Here is an 11,561-nt window from a genome sequence, read left to right on the forward strand (position 1 = left end):
TTGTGTGTACTGTAAAAATGTAACAACATCTGATAATTTGTTGTTTTATATTTAAAAAATGGGCATATCCCCTACATCGTTTGTGTGTGCGCGCGATTGCCATTGCGTCACTTGTGTGCGCCGGACGTTCGTCTACAACGTGTTGCAGGAAAATTCACGTGTGGACATTTTTATCTTACGCTGTACAGTCAGAAGTTGGGTCAAAAAAGAGCAGATAAATTGGTGAGTATTTAAAGAATTGTTGTTAAGCTCAGTACTCAAAGACGAAGTCAGGCGGTTCGTGTGAACTGAGGTCATACACGTCACGCGGAGTTAGGTCAACTAATGTTCGTCGTGTAACTGGTCATTGAAGCTTATTCTGTCATTACTTTGTCACTGCAAACGTGCAAAAGCATTTGAGTGCTTTGTAATTTAACGTTTAGGGTAGCTGTGTCTCCAGCAATGTAATTCTGAATCCACATGAGCCACCAAAAAATCAAGTGGAATGTACAAATCCAAAATATGTAGATACGGTGAAATGAGTGTTGTATGAGACTCCTGAGTAAATTCCTCGACATTCCTTAACACTATCACTATTTCACAAAATAAGGTTTACCTGACCACTAACCACAAAACTACGATCAGGTGTTACATTAAGTAAATGCACTGCAGGTTAAAAGTCTTTGAGCATCCTTTTCTGCATCATTTGTTAAATCATAAGCAATGTCATTTAAAGTTATTGTTAAAAAACACAAAAATATTAGAAGTAAAGTATATCTGTAGATAAACTGAAAAAATGTATCAGATGTGACTTAGATTGTAATTGCTGTAATTAGACGCCTATTGAGAAGCATACAGACTGACTTATAATAGTTTTTCTTATCAAAGACAAGTCCTGTGAGGATATAAGAGCATCCCTATAATAGTATTCTTATAGGTGCTCTCTGCAATCTCTGGAGGAAGCAGAATTCAGCTCAGGACAGGAAAAAAAAAATCCTCCAGCAAATCCTCTGTCAAACAGAGGAAATGCTGGTTCACCCAAAACCTCTGTGAAAGTATGTTCTGCAGTTGTCTGCGTCTAGTCCCATTACAGCACAATGTAGTCTAAAGACAGCTCTAACCTGGGTTCATACACACTGACATTGTCATTTTGCACAGGCTTTGCAAAGACAAAACATTACTTCCCTCTGCTTTTCAGGATATTTGTGTAGCTCGGAGTCATGGGTCGGAAATTGGATCCCACCAACAAAGTGAAGAGAGGGCCGGGGAAGAAAGCCAGAAAGCAGCAAGGAGCAGAGACTGAGTTGGCCAAGTTTATAAATGATGGTGATTGTTGTGCTCTTTGTATCAGCTGTTTATAAAGACACACATTTCCTCTGTACCTTAAAGTTTAACAGCAACCATTTTTTCTTGCTGACTGCATCATAGTGGCTTGTTGCTCAAAGTGTTTTTTTTTCTGTTTGCAGAGGAAACAGGACCAAAACGGCTGTCAAGTAGGGGCAGGAAAAGGTAAAAGGCGACTGATTACATCACACAAAATGACACGACTCTGTATGCAAGTGACTCATTCACATTCATTTTACAGAGCTGCAAAAAGAGTCCAGAATACGAAGCCTAAAGATGCCTCTGAGAAACAGCCCAAGAAAGGTAACCACACCAGATGATTACTGTGTACACAAGTGCAGATAATCACTACCCAAAGAGCTGAAGGATGTGTGTGTGTGTCCGTGTGTGTGTCCTTGGCTTACCTGTTGTCACAGATGATACAAATAAAACAAAGATCCAAGGTGAAGTTTTGTGGCTTTTTAAGGGAGCAACAAATTAATTGTTTCTTACCACAGAATATGTTCGTGGCAGTTATTATCTTTTTCTTTTTCTCTGAAGGGTTCACCGATGACAACAGTAAATGGTTGAAACCAGCAAAGAGGAAGCGCAAAATCGATGAACCCGAAAGTGAGGATGACAGTGATGAGCACTGGGAGGAAGAGGAAGATGAGGAGGAAGAGGAGCAGCAGCAGCAGCAGCGGCAGCAGCAGCAGAAAAAGAAGGAAGGAAAAGACCAAGGAAAGAAGGGTGCCAAAATAGGCATGAAAGAAGTGGAGAAGGAGGAGGAGGAGGATGAAGATGATGAAGACGAAGATGATGAGGAAGATGACGACGATGATGATGACGACGATGATGAAATGGTTGATGACTATGGTACACTGGATGATGGCAGTGGTGACGAAGCAGCTGAAGAAGAAAGTGATGGAGAGGAAGTATGTGAAGAGTTCTGCTGTAACTTTTTACAAACCACCACTTTGATGTGTTTTTCTCTGTTTTAAACCAGAAATTTGACTGAAATTGTGAATTAAATGTCAAAATGTGTTTGTTGCCCAAACTGCAAATTTACAGATACAGTTCCTGATTTCTTTTAGAGTTTAGGGGCGTTAATGTGGTAAATATAAAGTTCGTATAATTAATTATTACTTTCTGCCTTTTTTTTTTTTTTTTTGTTCCCACATTTAGCTTCTTCCCATCGAGCGCGCAGCCAAGAAAGAGAAAAAGCTGAAGGAAACCATGGGTCTAGAGAGCGATGATGATGACGATGATGAGGAGGAAGATGATGATGATGAGGAGGAGGAGGAAAATAAATCGGATGCTGACATGGATGAGGAAGACACAATACAAACAAACATGGATGAGATTGATCAATTTAGGCTCCCAGGGGCAGAAGAAAGTGAGAAGGAAGGTGAGTGATTTCATTTTTTCCTCCTTTTTAAAAGCAGCAGATCTCATTGTTTTGCAAGAACTGGAAATACTTTTCTTATTTGCATTTTTTTAGGAGTCCTTCCTCTCGACCTGAAGGCGATCCATCAAAGAATTAAGGACAACATTGATGTCCTTTGTAATTTCTCAACAAAAAGGGAGGAGGGGAAAGAGAGAGCGGAGTACATCTCCCTTCTGAAGAAGGATCTCTGTACTTATTACAGCTACAACAACTTCCTCATTGAGAAATTAATTGACATTTTCCCTCTTTCAGAGGTGAGTGATTTCTTTTAGTTTAGTACCAAAAAAGCACATTGTCGTGACTGAGATTCTGATGTTCTTCTGTGTGTTAAGTTAAATTACAAAAATTAGGAAAAAATTATTATTTAGACCTTTTTTTTTTTTTTGCTTACAGCTGGTTGATTTCCTCGAGGCGAATGAAATTCACAGACCTGTCACTATTCGGACCAACACGCTAAAAACGAGGAGGCGGGACCTTGCACAGGTAAGTGCTCGGAGTGGGAGAACTGGATTAAATGGTCAGTCACAATATTTTAATTTCTTTATTCAAATATCAAAATTCAGTTCAAAGTCAATTCACTCAAAAGACAGACACATATATAATCTTTACAGCATTTAATGACACTATATGTCAAGGATATAACAATCATTACTTTTATATGCACACAAATTTTCTACTAATATTCCCAATATGACAATATTCTGTATTTTATAGGTGACGTTTAAATTGCTAATTCATCTTGGATATTCTAAATTAGGCCTTATTCCTTATGGAACATTTTCCGATTAAGACATGTGGGCTGTGCTGCTGTTACCTGGGCTTTAGGAGTTTTCTTTGGACATGTATGCAGCGCGTTCAGTTGGGTTTCTGTGAGTTCAATAAGTACAGTCAGCAGAACAAAAAGTGTGTTTTTTGTCCTTGTTTAGGCCTTAATCAACAGAGGAGTGAACCTCGATCCGCTGGGGAAATGGTCTAAAGTTGGGTTGGTCATCTATGACTCCTCTGTACCTGTAGGTAAGTTTCCATTGTCACATTCAGCTGTTTAAGCTCTGTTAGGGATCCTCTGTAGCTGCAGGAGCTTTCAAGATAAGAGATAAGACAGCACCTTATTGATCCCACTCCGGGGAAACTTGGTCACTGTCATTCTCTCTGTATTTTAAAACAGGTGCGACCCCAGAGTATCTGTCGGGTCAGTACATGCTGCAAGGAGCCTCCAGTTTCCTTCCGGTCATGGCGCTCTGTCCTCAGGAAGGAGAGTTAGTGTTGGACATGAGCGCAGCTCCAGGAGGCAAGACCACCTATATTGGTAAGATGTGCTGCAGTTATACTTTGTAGTTGACAGTAACTGTATGGGCTGTTTCAGACTGTGCAGTGCAGACTGATGGTAATTTGAATTATTGATTAATCTGCTTATCATTTTCTTGATTAATGGATTTGCTGTTTTTATTGAGTTTGTGAAAAATGTCCATTATAATTCGCCCAGCGTGATGTATTTAAATTCTTTATTTTATCTCACCCACAACCCAAAACCCAAAGCTGCTCAGTTTACTGTTTATTATATGACAAAGATGAGCGTCAGATTATTGCATTTGAGAAACTGGATCCAGTGAATTTTTGGCATTTGAACTTGAAAAATGATTACAACAATTAAGTGAATATTAAAATAGTTGCAGATTAATTTTGTGTGGATCAATGTACTGATTTAACGACTAACTGTTTGAGCTGTAAGGTAGGATCCATGCGAATCTATTTAACAATACATGTGAACACTCCACCTTCAGCTCAGCTGATGAGAAACACAGGAGTGATCGTGGCCAATGACGCCAACGCTGAAAGACTGAAGAGCGTGGTGGGAAACATCCACCGTCTGGGGGTCACCAACACTGTTGTCTGCAACTACGATGGACGGCAGTTCCCAAAGGTGACACTCATACATCTTTAGAGTCTCTGTGATCTGCATTTAGAGTTCGATTTCAGGCACTGACTTGTTAAAAAATACTGCCCACAGGTAATGGGTGGGTTTGACAGAGTGCTGCTCGATGCTCCGTGCTCAGGCACAGGAGTCATCGCTAAAGATCCAGCTGTGAAAACCAGTAAGGTAAAACATGTTCGCTGTGTTCTTTTACATCCATATAAATATATGTAGTTAGTTTTAGATTAGTGCTTAATATTTTTCCTTTGTCCTAACAGGACCAGGCAGACATCCATCGTTCTGCTCACTTGCAGAAAGAACTGATTCTATCTGCCATCGACTCTGTCAACGCCGAGTCCCCGACGGGAGGGTGTCTGATCTACTGCACATGTTCAATAATGGTATGTTTCCTGCATTCGCATCGAATTCCAGATTAGTTTTGTTTCACATCTTCTGCATTCATTCGTAGGGTTACATGTTATTAGCTGAAGGGTTTGGGTATTGATTTAAATGTATTCCACCAGGTGGAGGAGAATGAATGGGTGGTGGACTACGCCTTAAAGAAGAGGAACGTCAAATTAGTTCCCACTGGACTTGACTTTGGCAAGGAAGGCTTCACCAGGTAAATGAAATGACCATATGTGTGTTTTCACTCAGTGGATGAGTTATTTAAAGGCTCTGATCTTCAACTCTGAATTCATTTTTCCGTTATTTCAGGTTCAAAGAGCGTAGATTCCATCCTTCTCTGCGCCTCTCTCGCCGCTTTTACCCTCATTCCCACAATATGGATGGGTTTTTTGTGGCCAAGCTGAAGAAGTTCTCCAATGTAATTCCAACAGCACCAGCAGGAAAAGGTAACACTTCCTCTTATGAGCACAAGCCACCTTTCATCACGGTAGTTTCCTTGTTTAATGTGGACTCATCCTCTGTGTCTGTTATTTGTTTAGAAGAAGAAAATGCAGAAGCCCCTGAGGCCACAGTTGTTACAGACTCTCCTGAAGAGAAGCCATCCAAAAGTGGCAAGACAAAGCAGACCGTCCCCGGCAAGGCAGGCGGCTTGAAAGAGAAAGCCCAAGCCAATGGAACAGCAGCCAAGAAAACAGCAAACATCAAGCCAAAAGGCAAAAAGGACTCACCCGCTGGACCGAAGAAGGCAAAGATCGCCAAGATGGATGGAGGGACTGTGAAAGGGGCAAAGGCCAAGAAGCCTGCAGTGAAAACAGCTGATGATACTCAAGCATCAAAGGCTGAGAAAAAGGACGGGAACAGGTTTGAGAAAAAACAGGGCAAAAAGAGAATAACACCAATGAAAGCAAAGAAAAGAATGGGAAAGAATAAATTCAAAAAGTTGAAGCACATGTTGGAAAAACAAGACAGAGAGTGATGATGTGTCCCAGATTATGTAAGAACGCTGTAGAGTTCCTTATGGATCCAGATCACCGCCCGTCAACCGGTATTTTGCCTGCTGTGCTCTGTCGTCGTTTCAGAGCAGAGATACTGAACGTGTCAGATATGATTGTAAATCATATGTACAAATGAACTGGACTGGTCAATGATGCTGTCCCTCTAGTTTGGTTCTCCCTTTTTTATTTGTATTACAGAGTATTCAATATGTTTGTCTGTTGATTTAATTGCAGATTGTGGCAACTTCCTTAAATCTGTGAAACATAATAAATCTTTTAAGATTTTTCTCATCACTTGTTGGATTCATCATTCATCAGTGGGATTATTTGTCTTTACCATCACTGAGATCATTTGCTTCTTTGATGGATAAACGTTCAAGCCAGCTGTGAAAAACACAGCTTTCACTCAACTGGCTCTGTCACATTTCCAACATCTATAAATCTATTTTGAATGTATTTTTAAACATCCAAATTGACATCTGTGATTGAAATTCTCCATACAAGTCAGTGGTTCATTTTTATTACTCACAATGGAATAGAAAATGTCTTAAATCTGAATTTTGACCATTCAGGATGTAGTTAGATATATCCTGAATTAAAGTTCTGACTGATCATAAAGACGCTGCAGATGTCTTTAATGTCAGTCTTTAATATGTAACAGGGCCTCGCCATGTGCTAGTCAGCATTGATTACAATGATCAGTTTTACTTGAATAATACAAAACAGACTGGATGGGACTCTATACTGGAAAGTCTTTCACCACTGTTGTCAGGAGTGTGGAATCAACCAATCAGATTGGTCCATTTCGGACCGGAAGCTGTGTTGTTTACATTTTCTAAGATGGCGGCGGGGATGTATTTGGAGCATTATTTGGACAGTAAGCTGATTATTATGCGTTAAACATGCTGGAAAATGTTTGTACCTGCTTGGCTCGTTTGTACTTTGTCTTTCATTGTGTTATATAGTTAAAGGTTAACACGCGTGCGGAACAGACTGCTTTAACCGTTTCCTCACGGTCAGAGGGGTTTCGGCTCAGTCTATTTGCTGGGATGTCGTATTGAAGAAAGGATGCTCTTTTGAGATTGTATCGCACACATACTGTTATAGCCGCACATTATAAGCTACTTTAAATAAAGTTAAAGAGCCAAGTCATTTGTCTTTGTGTCCGTGGCTGTTGACTGCAATACTCGTGCATGCTAGCTCACGCGGTATCGTTAACGACAGCCGTAGCATCGTCCAGCGCATACGGTTACGCTTGATGTGGATCTCACTGAAAGTGGGATTAAACTGTTTGTTGTCTCCCCCTCCACCACGCCAGGCATAGAAAACTTGCCCTTCGAGCTGCAGAGAAACTTCAATTTGATGAGGGATCTAGATCAACGCACAGAGGGTGAGAACAATGAACTGCGTGATTGACTTGGATTTGAACCCTGAACTGTCGTCTGAGCTCCATGTAGAGGCAGAGACCTGTTAAAACACACCACTCCACATTTTGTCTCGTCTTTACACAGATTGGTCCAAAGGGATCCCAAGGCAAGTCTGCGGGGTCACAACGTGATTAAGGAATTAATTAAGCAGAAAAAACTGTTGTTTTTGTTTTGTTTTTTTTCTTGTGAAATACTGAATACTTTAACTTCTTCAGGCCACTCAAAGTCTTTGGATGAAACAATCCAAGACTGTGGAATCATTTTTTCATTGAACTGTCCACAGTAATGTCCTAACCTGAGTCACAAGTAGACATTATTCCATTTTCGGCTGTCATGAGCCAAAAGGTTTGGGATTCACTGATCTGCAGTAGTTCATCAGACTCAGTCAGATGTGAGTTTAAATTCACAAAATTTCTAGCCAGTATACTCGCTATTTCCTGTATTTCTCAACACAAGCAGGCATAAATAAAATGATTGCCCCTGCATGTAAAGTAAAACAGACACCTAAGATTTAAAGTACATTGTTGTTGAAATTATTTTCTGTATGTTTAATTGTACACAATCAAGTTATATCACATTTATAACATTGCTATAATGCTTGTACAGCCATTTTAGAAGTTTCACTCTTTGTCTCTTATAGATCTCAAAGGACAAATAGACTCTCTGGCTAAAGAGTACACAGCCAACGCCCGAACTCTTTCCTCTGAGCAAAAGCTGTCCATACTGAGGCAGATTCAGCAGTCTTACAGTAAATGCAAGGAGTTTGGAGATGATAAGGTGCAACTGGCCATGCAGACCTATGAAATGGTGAGTGTCCTAGAAATTACACGCATTTATGGAGAAAATGATAACATCCGCTGTGCTGGATGTACATGAAATATGTCCGTTGTGTTTTCTGCAGGTCGACAAACACATCAGACGTCTCGACACAGACCTGGCTCGGTTTGAGGCTGACCTGAAGGAAAAGCAGATTGAGAGCACAGACTATGATTCCACCTCCAGTAAGGGGAAGAAAGGTGTGCTGTCCATGATATTTGCTTAGAAGATTTTAGATTTTTTGCACCGAGGACTGTCAGGGCAGGCAAAACCAAACGTTGTGGGATTGTATGATTCCAGGTGACTCCAGACAGAAGGAAAAGAAGACGGCTAAAACAAGGTCCAAAGTGAAGAGTTCAGATGAGGATGGCAGTCCCAAGAGTGCACAGAAGAAAGTCAAACTCCTCCAGCCGTATGTTATGTGTTGACTTTTCATCCTTGAAGTCAATCATTTTTGGTTTGTTTTATGATCAGACTTTCATTCTCACTTGCGATGCTTTCTCTCCTTCATCAGAGGAGAATTCAACAGCCCCTCTACCAACTTTGGGAATGTGCACCCATCTGATGTGCTGGACATGCCAGTGGACCCCAACGAACCCACCTACTGTCTGTGCCATCAGGTCTCCTACGGCGAGATGATTGGCTGTGACAACACTGATGTGAGTTTTGTTTTATGGCGCCCTTTCAGCCTCAGTCAGGACTCGCTGAAGTCAGATGTCTCAGTTTACACCCGTCCAGACTACAATGCAATCCTGGAGTTTTCAAAATAAACGGGGTCAACAGCAGCGTTTCCAAAAGTCTCTAAAACGCTGAAGTGGTGTGGAGTTTAGGCATAAAACGTAGCAAAGTTACGCATTTACAATGAATAATTCTAGAACCATGTTTTATTGGAAGGAGTTTTGTAAAACATTCCCATGGGCAAGATCCATCTGCACAGTAATGACGTGTTACAGGAAGAGGAAAGGTGGAATCCCTTTTTGTGACTTGTCCCGTATAAAAACTAAAGAAAAAAATAATAAATGTAAGAACATAAAAGAACACAGAAAAAGTATTTAATTCAAGGGAAGGACCTACGACCAACTTTTGATTTTATGTGTATTTATTTAGATTAATATTAAATGCGAGTCACAACTATCACAAAGGTCAGGCAACAATATAGTTTTACGGTAATAACCTGAAATTGAGAAGATTAGATAACAATAATGATAAAAAGTAGGCTCAGGGTAAGACTAAGTTAACCAGATAAACGCAGCTTATGAAGTTTTGGAGTCCAGCAGTCTCCTCTTCTCTGTATAAGGTCACAGATGACAGCTAGTCATTAATTAGCAGACGCCATACTGCTCGTACTGTCTGTGATGTCTCCCCGTGAAAAGATTTATTGTGCTTTTGATCTGGTCTTTCGAATAGTTTTATCTTGACTAAGTGCTGCATTTGCCGGAATAATTAATGGCACATCATCGTTTTTTGTCTCCTCTCCAGTGCTCCATTGAGTGGTTCCATTTTGCATGCGTGGGTCTGACAACCAAACCAAGAGGCAAATGGTAAGAAAGTCAGTCTGTGAAATGGAGGCTGGACAGTCCTGTTTTCAATACGTGCCCTGAAAGTGTGAATAGTTACCAATTCAAGTCAGTCAGCTGAAGGTTTCTGCTGTGTTTCTATCTGTGCCATGCAGGTATTGTCCACGGTGCTCTCAAGACAGAAAGAGAAAATAAAAACAAGAGGTTGCCCTGGAACAAAATGTGGACACTGATCAGATGGAAATTGAGAAGAATATTTCTTCATTAGTTACTAGATTTTTTGTTTCTCATCTTCTTTAACATTTGGTGCTTTTTTTTTTTCTTTTTTTTTTGGTTTACATAATTTGCCTTGGTCTGATGCAGAGTGTGTGAAGGAGCCAAGTGGTTACAAAAGTATTTAAATATTAATTTTCTTTTTTTAAACGGTTAACAGTATTTTTTTTAATTACCTTTGGTGCTCTTATTGTGACTTCTTTTTTTACATTTTGTTTTACGAGTGAATAATAAACACACTACAACTGCCCCTAATGGTCTAACGGTTCCAAGTTGTCACAATACTTTTTACAGTATTCTCAAGTACAACTACAAAATTGAACACCGAAACACCATAGATCCATGGATCATTTTTTGCTTTGTTGTATAGTTAGTTTCTTGTACTTAGCCTGGAAACACTAGTTTTATGTTTTAAGTATAACAAGAGGGCAAAAGAATACGAAGACAAATGCTGCATCCCGTCAGTATTAGTCATCTGTGGTAGTGAGATAAACCATTTCATTTTAACATTTGATTGAGTGCTGTATAGAAAGTAAGACATTTTGTGAAAAGTATTGTCATTTCTGTAGCTGAAACATTGGTACAGGGGAGAGGGGGTGCTTGTGTTGTCAATCATTTGAATACAGCTACTACCTCAAAAAAAAAACTGCCTTTGTGTCTGTTTTTCATTAGACCGTGTCTGCTTTCCCATCGAAGAAAAAAAAAAGTCTGTTAGGAGGACATTTGGAAAAAGTCCTCTAGACGTCTGTTATTATGTTTATTATCATTATGAGGCAACTAGTGCCAATGGTTGTAGTTTTACTTAAGTAAAATTACCAATACTTTGGAAATACTTGACTCCTACATTCAAAACCTTACTTAACTGAAAGTATGTATAATCAACAAAATGTAAAAGTATCATTATGTAGTAAAATGTCCCTGTTGGTGTTTGGCTCTTATGATGTTATAATATTACTGTTGCATTAATGTGTGTGTTGCATTTTGCTGCTGTCGATGTTTAAAGTTGACCTCATTTTATCTACTTCATATACTGTTCAGTAGTTTAATCTGCAGCAATGCATCGTATTCTGTAATATCACACGTTTGTCGGTGGGTTTTTAAATAGTTAACTGATGTGAAGAAGAATTTTGCTAACTCTTAAAGGAACACTTAATCCTCCAGTATATCAGAAACGTTCAAAATCCCCTTATTTGCATGTACAGTACATGGGTTTCACTGGACAGGAAAGGTGGGATTAATTGTAATCTGAAAACAACAACAACAAAAAAAAAAAGTGAAGCTACTACTACTACTATAATGATAACGTGTTTTATAAGCTTCTTTTTCTCGACAGCTAAAAGAACTTGCAGGTGTAACAAGCCTGTAACACAAAGGGTTAAAAATATGGCACTACAGTGTGTTCACATAACAGTAAAGCCAAAAGGCAAAGGAATTAATCAAAAAAACAAAAAAACAAAAAAAGGA

General features: G+C 39.6%; 2 protein-coding genes across 2 annotated transcripts; both read left to right on the top strand.

Moving 5' to 3' along the window:
• The first annotated feature begins 101 nt into the window (after window positions 1-101).
• On the top strand, window positions 102-6,350 carry nop2 (NOP2 nucleolar protein homolog (yeast)). The gene is made up of 16 exons (XM_076738211.1): window positions 102-222; window positions 1,178-1,305; window positions 1,446-1,488; window positions 1,565-1,626; window positions 1,864-2,237; window positions 2,488-2,710; window positions 2,804-3,003; window positions 3,143-3,232; window positions 3,676-3,763; window positions 3,915-4,055; window positions 4,531-4,670; window positions 4,758-4,847; window positions 4,940-5,062; window positions 5,186-5,283; window positions 5,379-5,515; window positions 5,609-6,350. Exons 2-16 carry the CDS (start codon window positions 1,200-1,202, stop codon window positions 6,043-6,045), a joined length of 2,352 nt encoding a protein of 783 aa, XP_076594326.1. The 5' UTR covers window positions 102-222; window positions 1,178-1,199; the 3' UTR covers window positions 6,046-6,350.
• Window positions 6,351-6,868: 518 nt separating this feature from the next.
• Window positions 6,869-11,530, top strand: ing4 (inhibitor of growth family, member 4). Its single transcript, XM_076737398.1, has 8 exons — window positions 6,869-6,941; window positions 7,383-7,454; window positions 8,132-8,298; window positions 8,393-8,507; window positions 8,608-8,719; window positions 8,822-8,966; window positions 9,787-9,848; window positions 9,980-11,530. Exons 1-8 carry the CDS (start codon window positions 6,905-6,907, stop codon window positions 10,017-10,019), a joined length of 750 nt encoding a protein of 249 aa, XP_076593513.1. The 5' UTR covers window positions 6,869-6,904; the 3' UTR covers window positions 10,020-11,530.
• Window positions 11,531-11,561: the final 31 nt, after the last annotated feature.

The sequence above is a fragment of the Chaetodon auriga genome, chromosome 8 (genome assembly GCF_051107435.1).
Source record: "Chaetodon auriga isolate fChaAug3 chromosome 8, fChaAug3.hap1, whole genome shotgun sequence".
Lineage (NCBI taxonomy): Eukaryota > Metazoa > Chordata > Actinopteri > Chaetodontiformes > Chaetodontidae > Chaetodon > Chaetodon auriga.